This window comes from Canis lupus, chromosome 26 (assembly GCF_003254725.2).
Source record: "Canis lupus dingo isolate Sandy chromosome 26, ASM325472v2, whole genome shotgun sequence".
In the NCBI taxonomy this organism is placed as follows: Eukaryota; Metazoa; Chordata; class Mammalia; order Carnivora; family Canidae; genus Canis; species Canis lupus.
The window spans coordinates 5,338,508-5,359,719 of record NC_064268.1 but is presented as its reverse complement, the minus strand read 5'-3'; the positions used below and the strand labels follow the sequence as shown (position 1 = coordinate 5,359,719).

Sequence of the window (21,212 nt, the reverse complement as noted above, 5' to 3'; positions counted from 1 at the left end):
TGGGCTGAGTTTTCAGGCTCCTCTTTTTAACTCAATAGAACCACTTAACCTCTCCCCATGTGTGGGCCTGACACCACACTGGCTTTTGAAAGGAAAGCCAAGTTTTTGTGCTGCAGCCTAACTGCACAGCTCATTTGCTGCAGGTCCCATCTGTTTCACTGCCTGTCCTGCCCAGAAAACCGCAGTTCCCGTTGTGGACTCCTCCTTGGCAATACCCACTGCCCTCCCTGGGGCTCAACGAGGCACGGGCACACGCTCCACAGTATCAGGGCAGGCAGAGGCCACTGCACGGCTGGCAGGAACATGCCAATGTCAGTACAAAGAATCCTCTAGGAGACAGAAAGGCCCTTGCCTGTCTTAAAAATTCACTCAGATCTAGACAGCAACGTTGCCTGTTTCTTTCCAGAGGGGGAATTATTCCTGGCCACCAGACTGAGGCATCTGTTGCAGGTGGCTGGAACCTAGGTAGAAGCAGCATCTAAAAATATTATCTGGCAAGCGACGGATGCTGACGCCACTCTGGACACAGCTGCCAACCAACAGCCAAAACGGCTTTTGGCCAGAGACAGGGTAGGGCCAAGGGGACCACTGGACACTTGCAGGGCCGTTGGGTTAACTGTGTTTATCGAGCATTTCCATGGGCAAGGGAGAAATGGGGGTATATCAGCCAGGTTCCAGATCCCTAGGGACAAAGATATTACTCTCACACCACTGAGTCTAAACTGGCACCTAAGAGAAATGCTCTCAGGGAAAGGAATCCGCTTTGGTGAGTCGCAGAGTGGCCCTTTTTCAAAGCAAACAGGATCAAGTTACTTCCTGTCTAAATCCTGCACTGGCTTCCCATTGCACAGGCATAAAGTTCACACCCCTCCCTGGGGCCCACAAGGCCCCAGGCCACCTCCCCACCCCTCTTCTACCCACCCTTCACTCCCTGAGCTGCACCACCCTCGCCTCTGTGGATCTTCCCATGTGTTCAGCTTATGCCCACCACAGGACCTTGGCATGTGCTGTGCTCACTGCTTTAAACTGGTCTCCACTGCAGTTCTCTGGAGGTCCAACTCCAATGTCACCTCCTCAGAGAGGCCTCCCCTGGCCATTGTATCTAGAGAAACACGCCTTATCACATCACCTTGTTTTATTTCCATGACACCCTGATAATGTCCAGTCTGATCATTACTATCTATCGCCTCCACTGGTATAAAAGCAGTACAAGGGCAAAGACCTTGCCTTTTCTCACAGCAGGCCCCAGCATCTAGGGGGCATAATGGCTAGTGGAATGAATGAATGAATGAATGAATGAATGAATGAATGAATGAATAGGGGGCCTGACCCCATTAGGGGGAGGCAGGGAACACTTTCTGAGTTGTCATCTGATGGACCAGGAGGAACTGGGCTGTTACCCTCAAGTCTGGCTGGCCAGAAGAATCCTGAGGTCTATACGGCATGCCAAGCTTGGGCCCCCGCCTTGGAGATCCTCTGGCCTGGGGTCCAGCATGGGGCTTGCTCTTGTTTCTGGCTCCCAATGGGATCCGCGTGTGCAGCGAGGGCGGAGAGCCGCGCATCCCAGGCTGTGGCTTTCCACACGTTCCCAGGAGCAGAGGCACCCGGTTACCTGGGAATGTGACAGAAATGCAAATTCTTGGTTCGTGGCCCAGACCTGCTGAATCAGGCGAGGTCTAGGGATCTGTGTTTTCACATGCCTTCCAGAGCAATCTGATGTTCACTCAAGATAGGCCATGGGAAGAGGGAGAAGGAACTTTCAGAGGGCCAAATGTTTTGACCCACGTTTGCCCGGCAGGGAGGGACTCCCACGCTGACCTCTTCTCCAGCTGCCTCTGTCTGAGACAGGCCCCAGGCTGTGTCCCATTCTGCTCTTTCCTTGGGGCAGCCTCACCTGATTTCGCACTTTGTGTGGGTTCTCATGTTGCCACCTGGACTGGAGTTAGTGCAATCGGCTGGCTCCGTGGGAGAAAGGACTTCTCTTCATGCTCCTCTGTCCCAGTCCGGCCCTGCTGGCAAGGGAGAAAGGTTGTCAGGGTGGAAAGTGTTTATTTCAGCAACAGGCTTGCCGGCCCTGAGATAGGGGAACCCAGTTCCTGAAACACAATCCTCAGAAAGCTTCCCGAGAGGACCTGGACACCTGCACCACCTGAGCACACTGTGAGATTTGTCTTGCGGGTAACAGCCTCACCGGGGAGGTCTTCCTCCTGCTTCCAGTCCTGTCCCCATCGACTCTGCACTCTTGTTCTGACATTTCTTGAATTCTTTCATTTCTTTCCATCTGTAGTGGTTTCAGAATCATGTCCCCCTAAAAAGACATGTTCAAGTCCCACCTGGGGACTCCAGGTGTAACCTTACTTGGGAATCAGGTCTTTGCAGGTGTGATTGTGCTCAGGTGAGGTCAACTGTGCTAGGGTGGGCCCCAAGTCCATGACAAATGTCCTCGTAAGAAGAGAGGACGTACAGATGGATGCAGCCACATGCAGAGAGAGGCAGAGACAGGAGTGATGTGTCGGCAAGCCAAGGACACAGGTGCCACCAGAAGCTGGAAGGGCGAGGGGGCTCCTTCCCGATGGGCTGCCAGGGGAGCACTGCCCTGCCCACACCTGGCCTCCACAGCTGAGGGAAAAGAATTTCTGTTGGAAAACATCATGTCTAGCTGGGTGGCGATATGCCCCCCGAAACTCCAAGGTCTCCAAAGCTAAAAGGGAAGGGGTACATGGTAACAAGGTGAAGGGGAGGGCAACTCAAACTCTCCCGCACTATCCCCACCAGTCTTCCCCACCGGCTGCTATCCTACCAGTTTTGTTTCCTTCCTATCTCCATTTCACATCCCTTATAGTTTCTGAAAAATAAAGAACTGAAATCAGAGTTTTACCCCTCTCCGAGCTGATGACAGGAACTGAGTTCTTACTTAAGCAAAACAAAACACGAACTTTTATCTTCCTGCAGAACAGCAATGACTCAGATACTGTTGGGAGGTGACACTTCCTCCCCTAAGGAGCACCTTTCGGGGGACGCCTGGGTGGCTCAGTCGGTTCAGTGTCTGACTTGGGCTCAGGTCATATCTCACCTCGTGGGGCCCTGAGTCCAGCTCCCCACTCAGGCGAGAAGTCTGCTTCTCCCTCTCCCTCTGCCCCTCACCCCACTCATCCCCCTTCTCTCTCAAATAAATAAACAAAATCTTTTTAAAAAAGAAAAAAGATGGGCAGCCCCAGTGGCTCAGCGGTTTAGCACCACCTTCAGCCCAGGGCCTGATCCTGGAGACTGGGAATCAAGTCCCACGTCAGGCTCCCTACATGGAGCCTGCTTCTCCTTCTGCCTGTGTCTCTGCCTCTCTCTCTCTCTCTCTCTGTCTCATGAATAAATAAATAAAATCTTAAAAAAAAAAAGAAATCATCTTTCAAGTCAAGATGATACAAGCTCTATCAACCCTTTGAAGAAAGGTCGGTGGGGGAGAGGCGGTGGGAGAAGTGCCCCAGAAAGCGAGAGGGCTGGAAGATCCTTCCAAATCACCCACTGCCACTCCCTTGGGCCTCAAATGGGGATCATGAGGTCCCCAGGGCCCTGTCATAGCCACAATTCACTTTGCAGTTCATTTTGTATAAAGACAAACTGCACAATTTCTATGGAAACTGTACATCTCAAAGCCTCAAAGAAAATCTTTGGAAAGCCTAAGAAGAACCTAGTAATAGAAGTTGCCTCTGAGAGGGGGGCAGTCAAAGCAAAGCAAGACTTACCTTCTGCCAAAATCCTTTTATACTTGTGTGGCTTGGAAACATATCTGTGGGGCAGCCCGGGTAGCTCAGTGGTTTAGCGCCGCCTTCAGCCCGGGGTGTGATCCTGGAAACCAGGAATCCAGTCCCATGTCAGGCTTCCTGCAGGAAGCCTGCTTCTCCCTCTGCCTGTGTCTCTGCCTCTCTCTGTCTCTGTGTCTCTCATGAATAAATAAATAAAATATATATTTTTTTAAAGATTTATGCTTCAAAGGACACAGTCCACTTTAAAAAAAAAAAAAAAGAAAAGGCAACTTACAGAATGGAAGAAAATATTTGTAAGGCAGATATCCGATAAGGGCTTAATATCTACAACTCAACAATGACAAAATCAAATAACCCAATAAAAAAAATGAGCAAAGGGCTTGAATAGAAATTTCTCCAAATATGATATACAAATGGCCAGTAAACATATGAGAAAATTCTCAACATCACTAATTATCAGTGAAATGCAAATCAGTGAGATATCCTCACACCCATTAGGATAGCTACTACCCAAAAAACAAACAATGACAAGAATGAGAAGGATGTGGAGACATTGGAAACACCCGGGCTGCCCCAGGAGACCTGAGCACAGCAATGTGTATATATTTCACACCACTGACCTACACACTTAATAAATGGTTAAGATGGTACATTTTATGTTATGTGTTTTTTTTTTTTATCACATTAAAAAAAAGGCAAAACCCCAAACAAAAAGGTGGACATCAGTTCTCTTCCCCTTGCACGCAGGCTGCTGCCTTGCTGCTGCCTGCCCTCCCAGGGGAGAGCTGCCTCAACCAGCACCCTGCCCACACTCCAGCCCAAGGGAAGATAGGGATGAGAAGGTGGGGGGCAACCAGGCTCCTAATAATGTGACCTTGAAGTTGCACCTTCTAGTTCTACTTGCTTCTAACGCACATGATGCGGCCAACGTAGCAGAGGGGATGGTGCGTCTGCCTGGCTCTTGCCAGCATCGCTCTTGGAACACAGACCACGTGATGATGCTCTGCCCTGCGAGGGAGGAAGCTTCTGGATTTCCGGAACCATTTCATTTCTGACCCAAGCACCTGATAGAATTGTGCAGAACTGCGCTGCCAAGCCCCGTCACCCCCAGAGCCGGGGCGACATAATCCTCACACGTGGTTTTCCGCCACTAAGTCTGGAATGGTTTATTAAAGCACCAGTAAGTAACTAAACAACACTGTTGAATTCTTTTAATCGTGTGAGTATGCATTAGGTATGCTTTTAATACCTAATAATACAATTAAGAGATAATCTTTTAGAAATATAATTTAAAAGATAATTAAAGCCTAACTGCTGGGCAGCCCAGGTGGCCCAGCGGTTTAGCGCCGCCTTCAGCCCTGGGCGTGATCCTGGGGACCCGGAATCGAGTCCCACGTCGGGCTCCCTGCATGGAGCCTGCCTCTCCCTCTGCCTGTGTCTCTGCCTCTCTCTCTCTCTCTCTCTCTGTGTCTCTCATGAATAAATAAATAAAATCTTAAAAAAAAAATAAAGCCTAACTGCTGCTGTTAAAGTCTAAAGGCTTGGGATGCCTGGGTAGCCCATCAGTTGAGCATCTGCCTTCAGCTTGGTCCTGATCCCAGGTCGGGGTATTGACTCCCACATCTGGCTCCCTGTGAGGAGCCTGCTTCTCTGTCTTTCTATGTCTCTGCCTCTCTCTGTGTCTCTCATGAATAAATAAATAAATAAATAAATAAATAAATAAATAAATAAATATTTAAAAATAAAGTCTAAAGGTTTGCACAAAAGCTAAAAAAATTCTAGATCAGTTTTTCCCCCACAAAAGTATCCCAAGGAAGTACTTTCACATTTTTTTTCCTGATTGTGGAATCTCCTAAAAGTCTAGAGAATAATAACATGAACACCATGTCCCCAGCATCCAGCTCTAACAAATATTGATATCATGACTTATTCTTTCTGCTTGTTTTTTGAAAAGACTTAAAAATATTTTAATTGTGATAAGAAAAAAACAACATAAAATTTACCATCTTGCCTGTCTTTAAGTATGCAGTTCAGTGATGGTGAGTACATTTAAGCCGTGATACACAGGTCTCCAGAACTTCTGCATCTTGCAAAAGTAAACCTCTGTCCCATAAACAACATCCATCTAGCTTCCTCCCCATCACAGCTCCTGGCAACCACCATTCTACTTTCTGTTTCAACGAATTTGGCTACGTTAGATACTTTGTGTAACTGGAATCATACAGTATCTGGCTTTTGGGGAGACTTTTTTTTTTATTGAGGTGAAAGAACAGTAACTTTTACTGTGAACAGTTCAGTGGCACTGAGTCCATCCACGATGCCATGCAACTGCCATCTCTGTCCAGTCCCAAACCATTTTCATCACCCCAAAATAAAACCCCAAACCCATTGTTACTGCCTGTTCCACCTCCTTCCCCAGCCCCTGGAAACCATCAATCTAATTCCCATCTCTCGGAATCCCTGGGTGGCGCAGCGGTTTGGCGCCTGCCTTTGGCCCAGGGCGCGATCCTGGAGACCCGGGATTGAATCCCACGTTGGGCTCCCGGTGCATGGAGCCTGCTTCTCCCTCTGCCTATGTCTCTGCCTCTCTCTCTCTGTGTGTGACTATCATAAATAAATAAAAATAAATAATTCCCATCTCTCTAGATTTGCTGATTCTGGACATTTCATATAAATGGGGTCATGCAACATGTGCCCTTTATGCCTCTGCTTGGGTTTTTTTTTTTTTTTTTGGTCTTCTTTTTTTAAGATTTTATTTATTTATTCATGAGACACAGAGAGAGAGGCAGAGACTCAGGCAGAGGGAGAAGCAGGCTCCATGCAGGGAGCCCGATGTGTGACTCGATCCCAGGACCCCGGGATCATGACCTGAGCCAAAGGCAGATACTCAACCACTGAGCCACCCAGGTGCCCCACCTCTGCTTGTTTTTAAGAAATGGTGTATTGGGGCACCTGGATGGCTCAGTTGGTAGAGCATGTGACTCTTGATCTTGGGGTAGTGAGTTCAAGCCCCACATTGGGTGTAGAGATTACTTAATAATCAGATATGTAGGGACACCTGGTTGGCTCAGAGGTTGAGCATCTGCTTTTGGCTCAGGGTGTGATCCCAGAGTCCTGGGATCAAGTCCTATATCGGGCTCCCTGCAGGGAGCCTGCTTCTCCCTCTGCCTGTGTCTCTGCTTCTCTCTCTGTTTGTCTCTCATGAATAAATAAATAAAATCTTTTAAAAATAACAATAATCAGATCTTTAAAAGGCAAAAAACAAAACAAAACAAAACAAAAAACCAACCACAGCGGTGGGGCAGACAGTAAACAAACACCTATAAGGAAATAGCAAAACATGTTCAGTAAAGAAATAAAACAGGGTGGTGGGGTCAGGAGTGACCAGATGGCCATTTTAGGTTGGGAGGCCAGAGGAGGCTTCTCTGACAGTTAACCTATACCTGGAATCACAAATGGAGCCAGCCACTCAAAGACAGGGAGAAGCATTCCCAGCAGAGGAACAGGGTGTGCCATCCTTGGGAGGTTTGAACTAATTTGATGTGTTCAATAACACAGCAATTTGATAGATATAGTGAAGAAACAAAATCAAGGCCACATATAAGAGATGAGTGGGTGGGAGAAGCCCTAGCAGTCTGTCTGAAGAAATGACATGGACATCAGACCTGAAAGATTTGTGGGAGGAAGGTGGGAAGTGAGGTCGGAAGGACCAGCAGGGACAGATCTTACAGAACCTTATAAGCCGCACAAGGAAGCTGAACTTTATTTTTGTGCACCCTGGGAGGAAGCCAGCATAAGGAAGCCAGGAATCAGGTGTACATTTTATTTTATTTTTTTTCAGGTGTACATTTTAAAAGAATCCTTGGCTGCTTGGTGGAGAGTGAGCGGTTTCAGAAATAACCTGAAATTATTTTAATATTGAGAAGTTTGCTCACCTGAGATTGAAAATAAAAGTGGGGAAAGTCTGGTGGTTATCAACTTCAACACAGAGTCGCCATCCAACCCAGCAGTGCCACTCCTAGACGTATGCTCATGAGGATTGAAAGCAGATGCTCAGACGGAGGCTTACACAGGCATGTTCATCATGGCACTATTCACTAGAGCAAAATCACACATCACATAAAATTCACCATTTTAGTGGCGCCTGGGTGGCTCAGTCAGGTAAGCGTCTGCCTTCAGCTCAGGTCAGGATCTCAGGGTCCTGGGATGGAGCCCCACATCGGAATTTCTGCTCAGCAGTGGAGGGGGGTCGGTTTATCCCTCTTCCCTCTGCCCGTACCCAACCCTTCACCCCGATCTCTCACTCTCTCTCACATAAATAAATAAAATCTTAAAAAAAAAAAAAAACCTCACCATTTTAAACCATTGGAGAAACAACTCAAATGTCCATCAACATATGCATGGATACATAGAATGCGGTCCATCCACACGATGGAATATGATTCAGGCATAAAAAGAACGAAGCACGACACACACAGTGACGTGCTGGACGAACCTGGAAGACACGATGCTGAGTGAGAGAAGCCAGACGCAGAAGGCCTGGCAGTGTGTAACTCCATGTGCAGGAACCGTCTAGAACAGGTAGGTCCCCAGAAATGGGAAAGTACAGATTGGCGTTGGCAGGAGCTGGGGGAGGGACTGTAGGGGTGACCGTGTAGCTGGTACGAAGTTTCCTTTTGGAGTGATGAAATGTTCTGGAACTAGGTAGGGGTGACAGTTGCACAATGACGCCAGTGTACGGAACGTGGCTGAATTGTGCGCTCTAAAATGGTTAAAACGGTGCGTTTTAATGTGAATGTCACCACAGTGTGAAGAAGGGTAAGATGCCACCCTGGTAAAAGATGCTAAGGATGGGGAGGCTGTGCATGCCTGGGGGGCAAGGCATATTTGGGAACTCCCTGTATCCTTCCCTCGGTTTTGCTGCAAACCTGAAATGGCTCTAAAAAATGAGGTCCATGTTGGGCAGCCCCAGTGGCCCAGCGGTTTGGTGCCGCCTTGGGCCTGGAGTGTGATCCTGGAGACCCAGGATCGAGTCTCAAGTTGGGCTCCCTGCATGGAGCCTGCTTCTCTCCCTCTCCCTCTGCCTGTGTCTCTGCCTCTCTCTCTCTCTGTGTCTGTCACGAATAAATAAATAAAATATTTTTTTAAAAATAAAGTCTATATGCAAAAAATATTTTTTAAAGAGGACCAAGAGGGAATGCCAGGAGGGAGGGAGAGAGGTAAGAGAAGCGGGAGGGAGATGGTCCTTGCTCAGGCCTTTCTGGAGTGTCCAGGACCAGTGTCCTGGTCGCGCCCCCTTGTGGCTGCTGAAGCTGTTGGGAATGGGGGCGGGGGGACTTTAGGAGCCCAGACAGTCCTGCGCCCAGCAAACACGTAGTAGGAAAGCTTTGGGTGGTGGCCTCTGTGCGGGGGTTGCGCCCACCTGACCTCTGCCCGCACCTGATGCGCAAGCGCGCCCTGGAAAGCTGTATGCTGATCTTCCAGGCAACATTTAAAAATCTTCCCAAATGAGAGCCTATGCTCTCTGACTCTTCTGTTTCTCCACCTATTTCCTTTTCCTTTTAACCACTTGAACCATTTGGAAGTGTCCGGTTCACAGCATGAAACACATTCACGTTGGTGTGCAGCTACCACCACCATTATCTTCTTCAGAACTTTTCTCATCCTCCCGAACTGAGACTCTGTCCCATGAAACACTAACTCCCCATCCTCCTCCCCCAGCCCTGGCACTTGCCACTCCACTTCCTGACTCTATGGATCTGAGTCCTCTGGGGAACTCATGTAAGTGAAATCTTACAGGAGCTATCTTTTGTAACCAACACATTTCACCAAGCGTAATGTCCTCCACATTCATCCGTGTCGTAGCAGGTGTCAGAGTCTCTTTCCCCTTCGTGGCTATATCATATTCCACTGTATGGATAGGTGACATTTTGTTCATCTGTTTGTCCATTGATGGACATGTGGGTTGTTTCTGCTTATTGAATCATGCAAATATAAACATGCATGTACATAATGATTTTTATTTTTTTAAGGTTTTATTTATGTATTCATAAGAGACACAGGCAGAGGGAGAAGCAGGCTCCTTGTGGGGAGCCTGATGTGGAACTCGATCCCAGGACCCTGGGATCATGACCTGAGCCAAAGGCAGATGTTCAACCACTGAGCCACCCAGTCGTCCTGTACATAATTATTTTTAAATGTCACACAGTTTCACTAAGTTGATGATCCTATGTAGCTGTGACTACATAAATCTTGGATCCCAAGAGCTGATCAGTCAACTCCCTGAGGATGAGAACCAGGTGACAATCCTTAACGTGTTCAGGTAAATGAACAGGCTGTACCTGCTAACTAAGTCTCCAATGAGAAACAACACACATTAAAAAAAAAAAAAAGTGACAGCCAGAGCTACTGAGGGTCTAGGTCCGGGCAGCCGAAGAGTGTGGTTAGCAAGATGAACAAAGATGTGCAGATGAGAGCAGTGATTAACCAAAAATTGATAGAAACTGGAGAAAGAGAATGCCTCAAAGAGTTGCTGAGAGCTAAATTAATTGAATGTGGCTGGAAGGACCAGTTGAAGGCACACTGTAAAGAGGTAATTAAAGAAAAAGGACTAGAACACGTTACTGTTGATGACTTGGTGGCTGAAATCACACCAAAAGGCAGAGCCCTGGTATCTGACAGTGTAAAGAAGGAGCTCCTACAAAGAATAAGAACATTCCTTGCTCAGCCTGCCAGCCTTTAAGATTGAATTAGGTTGTGTTGTTTTCTGGTTTTATTTCTGAAAGTAAAACTTGCCATAAATTAGGAATCAATTTCCCAAAATAAAATCCTTTTTTGTATTATGGTATACAGTTTTTAGTAATGATGTATACATTATATTGAATTTTTTCCCTAAATATGTTATTTTATTTTTTTAATTTTTATTTATTCATGATAGTCACACGGAGAAAGAGAGAGAGGCAGAGACACAGGCAGAGGGAGAAGCAGGCTCCAAGCACCAGGAGCCCGATGTGGGATTCGATCCCGGGTCTCCAGGATTGCGCCCTGGGCCAAAGGCAGGCGCCAAACCAATGCGCCACCCAGGGATCCCTAAATATGTTATTTTAATAAATATCTCATGAATGAGAAAAAAAAAAAAAGTGACAGCCAGGGCAGCCCGGCTGCACCAGCGGTGTCAGTGGTTTAGCACCACCTTCAGCCCAGGGTGTCATCCTGGAGACCCATGATGAGTCCCACGTCAGGTTCCCTGCATGGAGCCTGCTTCTCCCTCTGCCTATGTCTCTGCCTCGCTCTCTCTGTGTGTTTCTCATAAATAAATAAATAAAATCTTTTTAAAATTTTTAAAAATTAAAAAATAAATAAATAAAAAGTGACAGCCAGGCACCTTTACAGTTTGTCATAGCTTTGGGCATCCCAAATCCAATTTTGCTTCCTCCCTCCCTACCCACCATAGCTAATAATTAGCACACAGTTCAACACCTAATGACTCAGTGAAGCAATCAGTATAAACATCCGACGTCCTCCTAAAGGACAAAGTTCACACTGATACACAAACGGCTTCAAGAAATGTTTTTCATGTTGAAAGTGGATTTTGCAAAGTGGAATACTGACAAAATGTCAGGAGAAACTTACAATAATGTTTACATTAAAAAGTGCTCTAAGATCCCATTATTCACCCAGCAAAGATCAAAGTTGAGAAGCCCCGTGCTGGCTCGGATGTGGGGAACCGAGCATTGCTGGTTGTTGTTGGCAGAAGTGTAAGCTTGTATAACTTCTTTGGAGGGGGGTCTGGCAAAGCTCATCTGTGTTTAAAATGCATATGTCCTTTGACCTAGCAACTTCCCTTGAGAAGTTTGTCTTTCAGATATACATGCATATGTGGACAAATATCTACATGTAAGAATAGCCTTTGTTGCACTGATGATAGAAGCAAAATATTGGAAGCAACATGAATGCCCAACAGTAGGGGATTGCTTAACTAACCCAGCACCACCCAGCAGAACCTTAGGTGATGATGGAAATTGTCTCTGTCTGCTCTGGCCAGTATGTTAGCCCCAACAAATCTTTCTACTGAGCACTTGAAATGTGGCTAGTGCAATTGAGGAACAAATTCTGTTAAGTTTACACTAATTTAGTTGTAAATAGCCATGTGTGACTAGTGGCTGTGATATTAGTGCAAACCTACACAACGGAATATTTTGCAACTGGGAACAAGAAAGGAGGATCTGTATGTACTGAGCAAAAAAAAAGTTTTGGGGTGCCTGGCTGGCTTAGTAGGTGGAGCATGTGGCTCTTGATCTTGGGGTTGTAGGTTCAAGTCCCACGTTGGGTGTAGAGATTACTTTAAAAAATAAGATCTAAAAAAAAATAAAAAATAAGATCTTTTAAAATAAGTATTTTCAAACTATATATTTTTAAAAATATTTTATTTACCTATTAATGAGAGACACAGAGAGGGAGAGGCAGAGACACAGGCAGAGGGAGAAGCAGGCTCCATGCAGGGAGCCTGATGTGGGACTGGATCCCAGGATCCCAGGATCATGCCCTGAGCCGAAGGCAGTCGCTCAACCACTGAGCCACCCAGGCATCCCTCAAACTATATTCTTACACCAAAAAATCAATGTGGAAAGAGTACATATGGCATGCTTCATTATGTCAATAGTCTCCCAAATGCATAGGACATTTAGAAGGATACACAGGAAACTGGTAACCATGAGAAAAGAGAACTGATAAGGTCTGAATATTTGTGTCCCCCTCTCCCAAACTCAGAAGTTGAAATCGTAATCCCCAGCATGATGGTATTAGGAGGTGAGGCTTTCAAGAGGTAATTGGTCAGGAGGATGCTGCCTCCATGAGGGGATGAGTGCTCTTAGAAGAGAGACCCCAACTGAGGGTCACTGGAGAGGAGGGGTGTGAGGGAATGGGGTAACTGGGTGATGGGCAGTAAAGAGGGCACATGATGTCATGAGCACTGGGTATTATATGCAACTGATGAATCACTGAACTCCACTTCTGAAACCAATAATACATTATATGTTAATAAATTGAATTTAAATTTTTTTTTTTTTTAATTTATGATAGTCACACAGAGAGAGAGAGAGAGGCAGAGACACAGGCAGAGGGAGGAGCAGGCTCCATGCACCGGGAGCCCGATGTGGGATTCGATCCCGGGTCTCCAGGATCGCGCCCTGGGCCAAAGACAGGCGCTAAACCGCTGCGCCACCCAGGGATCCCCTAAAATTTTTTTAATTTAAAAATAAAGAAAAAAGGAATTAAAAGACCCCAGAGAACTCCCTCGCCCCTTCTGCCACATGAGAAGACTGTCATCTGTGAACCAGGTAGTGGCCCTCACCCAACACTGAATGTGCCAGCATCTTGATCTTGGACTTTGCACCTGCAGATCTGTGAGGCGCGAGGTGACGGGAGTCCTTCATCTGCACTGAACAGCCCCTGGCCACACGTGTCTCCTGAGCACTGGGAGTACAGCTCTGCAGCTGAGTATGGCCCGTTTTATCTCATTTGAATTATGTAAAGTAACCATGTGTGGTCATCCTCTTAGACCCCCAGTTGCAAGCCTGTGACAACTTGGTGGCCCTTCATTGTCCCACACCAAGGAGTCATTCCTCCCGAGAAGTCCCTGGAGCTGTCCGTCCTGCTGCCTCCCTGTGCCTCTGACAAACTGTCCCCTAGCCCTTGGCTCACTGAAACGGCTCAACCACCCAGCCCAGAAGAAGGTAAGATGCTGCTTCTCAGACTCAGAGCCTGATTGAGAAGCTTTGGGTCCTGAGCACCGAATGCTGTGGTCAGAGAGCAATGAACTAAGGAAAAAAGCCCCCCCGCCCCCTTGGGCAGTCCTGGGGGCCCAGTGGTTTAGCACCACCTTTGGCCCAGGGCGTGATCCTGGAGACTCGGGATCAAGTCCCATGTCGGGCTCCCTGCATGGAGCCTGCTTCTCCTTCTGCCTGTGTCTCTGCCTCTCTCTCTCTCTGTGTCTCTCATCAATAAATAAATAAAAACTTTAAAAAAAAAAAAGAAGAAGAAAAAAACACCCTCAACCCATGTTCGTGATGCTTCCGTGCAGGGAGGTATATGAGATCCTGGTGGTGAAGAGCACTGCACTGGAGCAGACTCCCTGGTGACCTCCCCTCACCTCTTCATCCCCCAGGTTCCACATCAGTAAAATCTGAAAGATAATCGTGCCTTAATCACAGGGTTGTTAAGAAATTTCAAATTAAAGCAAGTGCTGGGTATGTGTCAGTTATTTGTGTTCAGGGGGCAGGGGACCAGCAATGTGCTCAACACAACCAGTCAGAAAATGCTTAATACTGATACGTGCTAGGGAGGATGTAGAAGTGGATCGCCAGCGGTTGGTCAGGGAAGGGAGGTTGGTGCAGAGCCCTGAAAGAGCAGAAGGGGTCCTGCTGGGAAATGTAAGAGGAGGCATTCCAGGCAGAGGAGGCTGCAAAGGGCCTGTGGCAGAAGAAATCCTTGAGCTAAGCCAGAAAGACTGCAGAGGCAAGCCAAGGCCAAGGCCTGGGATGGTGCTCTAAGTGGGATGTGTGGTCCTTGGATAGTTTTAAGCGGGGGAGGGCTTCTGGTTTTCAATAGCTAACTGGAACTGGCAAACCAGCACGCGGGAAGGCCCAGACATGAGGCTGGTACAGTGCTGGCGCCAGGTCGCCTTCCAGTGGTCCCTGAACTCACCCCCTTCCTACTGCCCTTCCCACCCCATGGGCTGTATTTGCTCAAAGAGAGAGTTGCTGTATTTGCCCAAAGAGAGAGTTGGAAATGAGGAATGAGGGTCATGGGCTCAGGCAATTATCCTTCTAGAAATCTGTGCACCTCACACAGCTGGGAGGAGAGTGGCTTGGAGCAGGATGCAGGCAGAGCTGCCAGGGTCTGGCTATGCTTTGGAGGCTGAGCGATGGTATGTGCTGATGGATAACTCTGGAGGTACAAGGAGAGGAAGATAAACTCTTCAGCCTGAACACAAAGACACGGCGGAGATATTAGCTGGGCCAGAAAGACTAAGGCAGGGGCAGCTGGAGAGAGGAGTGCAAATCACAGACAATAAATGTGTTCTACTGTGTATTATGTTTTTCAAAATGGTGCACATCCATGACAAAACAATCCGATGAATCCAGAATCCAGCTGGCCTGCTTCTCCAAAGTAAATGTCAATACTTAGGAAACAAAATAAATAAGTCAGAGCACTGTCCTAACCTGAGACAGGAAGGAGTCTGAGTGAAGGGAGAGAAGGTTGGCACTTCCCTTGATAAGAATGGAAGAGGTCAGGGATCCCTGGGTGGCGCAGCGGTTTGGCGCCTGCCTTTGGCCCAGGGCGCGATCCTGGAGACCCAGGATCGAATCCCACGTCGGGCCCCCGGTGCATGGAGCCTGCTTCTCCCTCTGACTGTGTCTCTGCCTCTCTCTCTCTCTCTCTCTCTCTCTGTGACTATCATAAATAAATAAAAATTAAAAAACAAAACAAAAAAAAAAAACATTAGCACTTGGTGTTTAAAAAAACTTAAAAAAAAAAAAGAATGGAAGAGGTCCTCCAGCCTGACCACACACATACATAGGTGGCTTAAGGCATGGCCACCTAGCTATAGTTTCTTCAAAGTCCTACCTCTGAGATACACTGGTAGGGAAAATCAATGTCATGTCTGCCCTGGCCCCCAAGATTGGCCCCCAGAGTCTGTCTCCAGTCAGGCTTGGTGATGACATCACCAACACAACAGATGGTGAATGGAAGGGTCTGAGGGTGATGGTGTCACTGAGCATCCAGAACCAGACAAGCCCACACTGATGCGGTACCTTCTGCCTCCACCCAGGTCATCAATATCTTCAGGGACCTCCAAGAGAAAGAAAGAAGCAGAAAAACATTAGGTACAGTGGAAGTATCACTTTCAATGAGATTGTCAACATTCAACATCACCCGAAAGATGTAGCACTAGTACCATCTGAGACCACAGAACTCTCTGGAACCATTGAGAGATCCTAGGGCGCGCCTAGGCTGAGGACTGCCATGTTGACGGCCACTACTGTCATGATATCAGTGGAATGTCCAGCTACTTAAGAACAGGAAAGGAGGGGGTGCCTGGGTGGCTCAGTCGGTTGGGCATCTGACTCTTGGTTTTGACTCAGGTTATGTTTTCAGGGTCCTGGGGTTGAGCCCTGCATCAGGCTCCGTGCTCAGCAGGGAGTCTGCTTGAGACTCTCTCCCTCTGCTCCTCCCCTCACTTATACTCTCTCTCTCTCTCAAATAAATAAATAAATAAATCTTAAAAAAAAACCTAGAAAGGAAAATGTTTCAATAAAGGATCATTTGACAAGAGAGAGAAAGAAAGATAGGGAGTAGTAGGGAGAAAGGGAAAGGGAGAGAGGGGGAGGGAGGGATGGAGGAGGGAGAGAAGGATGAGGAGAGTTGAAGCTTAAATCTTTATTGGATCCTGGTTCAAAAAATAAATTGGTATACAGACATTCTTGGGACGATTAGGAAAATCTGAGTGTAGAGTTGATCAATATCTCAGACACTCCAAACATTCTTTTGGATAACAATAGCATTGTGGTTGTATAAGAAACCGCCCTTCTTAGGAAAGGCAAGATGAGGAAACACCCATTAGGGCTCAAAAGATGATGTTTGCAATTTGCTGTCAGATGATTGAGCTAGATAGATAAAGCAATCACAGCAAAATGTAAATTACTGAATCCAGGGGGAGGATTCATTATACTATTTATTGTATTATTCTTTCAACCTTTTGGTCTGTTGGAAAATTTTAATAAAAGGTTTGGGGAGATATGTACCCCAAAGTATAAAAAGCTTTTTCTCTGGATTTTTAAGGTGCAGATTCATGAAGTGTTTGGCACCTCTGCTTTGCTGCCAGCTGCTGGGCGACAGTGCACTTCCAGAGGAGATTCCCATGCATGCTGTGGTGCATTGACTTGGATAATCCTGCAGAGCAAAGGATTTGGCCCAGTTCTTGCAAGAGCACCCCATGAGGAAAAAGCTTTTTGGAGGTGCCACCACTGAAAAGCAAGAGGTAAGGGGCGCCTGGCTGGCTCAGTCGGTGGAGCTTGTGACTCTTAATCTCGGGGTGGTGAGTTTGAGCCCAGCGTTGGGTATAGAGATTGCTTAAAAATAAAATCTTAAAGGAGCACCTGGTGGCTCAGTGGTTGCACATCTACCTTTGGCTCAGGGTGTGATCCCAGGGTCCTGGGATTGAGTCCCACATCAGGGTCCCCACAGGAAGCCTGCTTCTCCGTCTGCCTGTGTCTCTGCCTCTGTTTGTGTGTCTCTCATAAATAAATAAAATCTTAAAAAAAAAAAAAAAAGACAGAAACCAACTCCTCCTGGCCTTGGAGGTGGGGCTGGACAGTAGTCACTCACTACTGTCAGGTATTATATTTATTTTGTATTCTTTTTTATTATTATTTTAATTTAAAATTTTTTAAATTTTGTTTTCTTAAAAGCATCCTTTATTACTCATTCGATCATAAAACGCCACCACTTTACTAATTGTTCAGATCTATGTAGCTTTGTCTCAAGGCAGAAAGTAATATTTGGCTCTGTCTGCTAGTTCTGTGCCTTACACAAGACCCTGGTTCTCTCTTTAAGATTTTATTTTAAGATTTTATTTATTTATTTGAGAGAGAATTATTCCAAAACTTTCAGGATTCTCTTATGGCAGAGAAATATTTGCAGGGAAAAAGTCTAATCTGTTTTCAAATATTTTTTAATGAAAGAAAATGAACAGGGCCTCTTAAGAACTTTGTAGGTCCTAGACATTTTTACTTTGGATGCCACAACCAACTATTAAGCATTGCATATTGTATCTGACATTAAAAGGTACCCACAGGGATCCCTGGGTGGTGCAGCGGTTTGGCGCCTGCCTTTGGCCCAGGGCGTGATCCTGGAGACCCAGGATTGAATCCCACGTTGGGCTCCCTGCATGGAGCCTGCTTCTCCCTCTGCCTGTGTCTCCGCCTGTCTCTCTCTCTCTCTCTCTGTGACTATCATAAATAAATAAAAATTAAAAAATAAATAAATAAAAGGTACCCACATTTTGGGTTCCTGGCTGATTCAGCTGATAGAGTGTGAGACTCTTGATCTCTGGGTTATAGGTTTGAGCCCCACGTTGGGTGTTACAGATTACTTAAACACAAAAACTTTTAAAAAAATAAACAAAGTTTAAAAAAATTAAAGGGATCTCTGGGTGGCGCAGCGGTTTAGCTCCTGCCTTTGGCCCAGGGCGCGATCCTGGAGACCCGGGATCGAATCCCACATCGGGCTCCCGGTGCATGGAGCCTGCTTCTCCCTCCGCCTGTGTCTCTGCCTCCCTCTCTCTCTCTCTCTCTCTCTCTGTGTGTGACTATCATAAATAAATAAAAAATTTAAAAAAAAAGATTTAAAAAATAAAAAATAAAAATAAAAAAATTAAAAAATTAAAAATACTCACATCAGATACAATTCCCTACTTCAGAGCGAGATGGATGTCACTTTGTATACTACATTGTGTAAATACTAATATTTTTTTTATTTTTTAAATACTAATATTTTTAAATTCAAGTGTGTAATTTTAATTTTTTTTTTAATTTTTACTTATTTATGATAGTCACACACAGAGAGAGAGAGGCAGAGACACAGGCAGAGGGAGAAGCAGGCACCACGCAGAGAGCCCAACGTGGGACTCGATTCAGGGTCTCCAGGATCACGCCCTAGGCTGCAGGTGGCGCTAAACCGCTGCACCACCAGGGCTGCCCAAGTCTCTCACTTTAGTAGGCCTTTGAAAACCCCAGCAACTGGGCCTATAGACTTTCATTGACAATATGGCCCTGGAAAGAAAGAAAAATGAAATCTGATGACATACTACGTGAAATACAGAAAGTAAAAATCATTAGATATCAAACAAGATTTTTTAAAGATTTTTTTAATTATATATTTTTTAAATAAAGATTTTATTTATTTATTCATGAGAAACACAAAGAGAAAGGCAGAGACATAGGCAGAGGGAGAAGCAGACTCCCTGTGGGGACCCCAGTGAGGGACTCGATCCCACAACCCTGGGATCACAACCTGAGCCAAAGGCAGACACTCAACCACTGAGCCACCCAGGTACCCCCAAGCAATATTTTTTTAAACAGAAGCAATGACTGCTGGGAATTGGTAATGTCTCTGCAAAAGAAAATGCTAAAGGGGCACCTGGGTGGCTCAGTAGCGTTAAGAGTCTGCCTTCAGCTCAGGTCATGATCCTGGGGTCCTGGGATCCAACTCCATGTCAGGCTCCCTGCTCAGCGGGGAACCTGCTTGTCCCTCTCCCTCTGCCACTCCCCTTTCTTGTGCTCTCCCTCTCTCTCTTTCTCTCTCTGTCAAATAAAGAAATAAAATCTTAAAAAAAAGAAGAGGAAGAAAAAGAAAATGCTAAAGACCAAGACGATATGAAATTGATTGCACTGATTTTGAACAAGGCCAAATAACACTTGATCAGGGACTCAATGCAGGGATGGTATCTGCCTCCAAGATGATTCCAGTGGTCCCACCCCCCTGGTATTCACACCCTGTGTTGTCCCCTCCCAGAGTAAGCAGGGCTGGCCTTTGTAACCAACAGGATATTGTAGAAATGTAAGTATGTGACTTCTAATGCTAGATCATAAAAGACACTGCATCTTCCACTGTGTATTTGCTTACATGACTCACTCTGGGAGAAGCCAACTGCCGTGTTGGGAAGTCACTGAGGCAGCCTTATTGAAAGATACCAACGTCAGCATCATCGTACCAGCTGTGTGAGTGCACCATGCACCATCTCAGCAGCAGCAACTCCAGCCGTAGGCAAGCCTTCAGGTAAGACTGCAACATCATTACAGACCCAAACAAGGACTACTAGAGCTACACATCACTTGAATTCCTGACCCACAGAATCCTGCATGACTAAGCTGCTACATTTAGGGGTAATTTGTTTCACAGCATTAGATAACTAGTGTATCAGGTACAACTAATCAGTGTCAGCAGTGTGGCTGGTTGCCAGCAGCCAGTCCTAACTTGTCCTTCTTCCTTACAGAACCTCAATGTCCACTTGATTTAGGGATAGTTATCTCACCCCAGAGAAGGTCCCAGTGAGGCTTGGGCATTCATTGGTCACCCCATTCCCTGTGCTATCAAATGGCTTAAGAACAAGCATTTGCTTGATGTCTGGAAACACAAGAATGCTGTTATTTTAAAGCTTTCAATATTTTTGTGATTCTTCATTTGGGGCAAACTCTTGCTTTGAGAAAACACTTCTGTGAGTGTTTCAACCCAAAGGGAAAGCCAAACTTCTATTCTAGAATGAAGTTTGAAGATCAAGAACCTCAATTTCCTGCAAATTAATGTCGGCTTGTCTTGAAGATGCGTCTACATCTTCAATGTGAGTGGACGTTAGATGGTGTCATTGGAGTGCAAGGTAAGTCTTTTTTCCTTATCCCTGGCCCCAGTGAAGGTAAGGCTTGACTCTAGACTTGGAGGACAACCAAAAATACCCCTCTAGGGCCAAAGAAGAATGTCAGGTCAGGACCAAAGAGAGAGATGACCTCTCAGAGTGCCCCAGGGGAAGAAAATCACCTGGGAGCATTATTATCTGCAGCATACAACTGTGACTTGTCTACTCTGTGATTTCTTTTTACTACCTCTTCATCTGACTTAAAAAAGAAAGAGGGTGGGGGGAAGCAACCACCAGTGAGCTGTAATAAGGAAAGAAAGAACAGGTGGGTCCTGAGGCAGGCCAGAGAAAGTCATCAAAGCCCAGAGAAGCCACATAGAAGATGGCAGGAAGTCATGGGCAGAATGCCCCAGAGCAGTAGGCTGGCTGTGTGGCAGGTGACTATGAGCGCAGACTTGTGGAAAGTGTAAGCATCCCTTAGAAACTTAGGGAAGAGGGATCCCTGGGTGGCGCAGCGGTTTGGCGCCTGCCTTTGGCCCAGGGCGCGATCCTGGAGACCCGGGATCGAATCCCACATCGGGCTCCCGGCGCATGGAGCCTGCTTCTCCCTCTGCCTGTGTCTCTGCCTCTCTCTCTCTCTCTCTGTAACTATCATAAATAAATAAAAATTAAAAAAAAAAAAAAAAAAGAAACTTAGGGAAGAGGGGCACCAGGGTGACTCAGTGGTTGAGCATCTGCCTTCGGCTCAGGGTGTGATCCCAGAGTCCTGGAATCAAGTCCCATGTCAGGCTCCCTGCAGGCTTCTCCCTCTGTGTGTGTGTGTGTGTGTGTCTCATGAATAAATAAATAAAATCTTAAAAAAAAAAAAAAGAAACTTAGTAAAGAGCTTCCTAGAGGCAGTACAGACTATTGTCTCATATGGACCTGGAGGAAGCGCTGACCCTTCCGCACTGGCTCACAGAGACGCTGGGGTCCACCTCCCTGATCCCTCCTGCCCACATTAGAACTGGTCACTCCCCCACCATAGTCCATCCTGA

General features: G+C 46.4%; 2 protein-coding genes and 1 pseudogene across 4 annotated transcripts in view; 2 read left to right on the top strand and 1 right to left on the bottom strand.

Annotated features, from left to right (window-relative positions):
- SCARB1 (scavenger receptor class B member 1) overlaps positions 1–15,616 on the bottom strand; it is a 100,132-nt gene extending 84,516 nt beyond the window's left edge. Inside the window, exons 1-5 of one of the 3 annotated variants that reach the window (XM_049101784.1) lie at positions 15,578–15,616; positions 7,697–7,858; positions 3,741–3,843; positions 1,895–2,009; positions 1,401–1,612 (exon numbers count right to left, since the gene is read on the bottom strand). In XM_049101784.1, the coding sequence (XP_048957741.1) occupies positions 1,401–1,562 (162 nt within the window). In that variant the 5' untranslated portion in view covers positions 1,563–1,612; positions 1,895–2,009; positions 3,741–3,843; positions 7,697–7,858; positions 15,578–15,616. The remainder of the gene's footprint in view (positions 1–1,400; positions 1,613–1,894; positions 2,010–3,740; positions 3,844–7,696; positions 7,859–15,577) is intronic. The other 2 variants (XM_049101783.1, XM_035706379.2) reach the window with 2 other exon arrangements.
- LOC112676442 (transcription and mRNA export factor ENY2-like) lies at positions 9,327–10,581 on the top strand. The gene has a single exon (XM_049101785.1). It carries the CDS (start codon positions 10,213–10,215, stop codon positions 10,501–10,503), a length of 291 nt encoding a protein of 96 aa, XP_048957742.1. The 5' UTR covers positions 9,327–10,212; the 3' UTR covers positions 10,504–10,581.
- On the top strand, positions 14,997–15,080 carry LOC112677066 (U6atac minor spliceosomal RNA; annotated as a pseudogene).
- Positions 15,617–21,212: the final 5,596 nt, after the last annotated feature.

Bases quoted from the DNA above. Each gene is read 5' to 3' on its own strand.
- LOC112676442 (XM_049101785.1), top strand. From the start codon at position 10,213: ATGAACAAAGATGTGCAGATGAGAGCAGTGATTAACCAAAAATTGATA.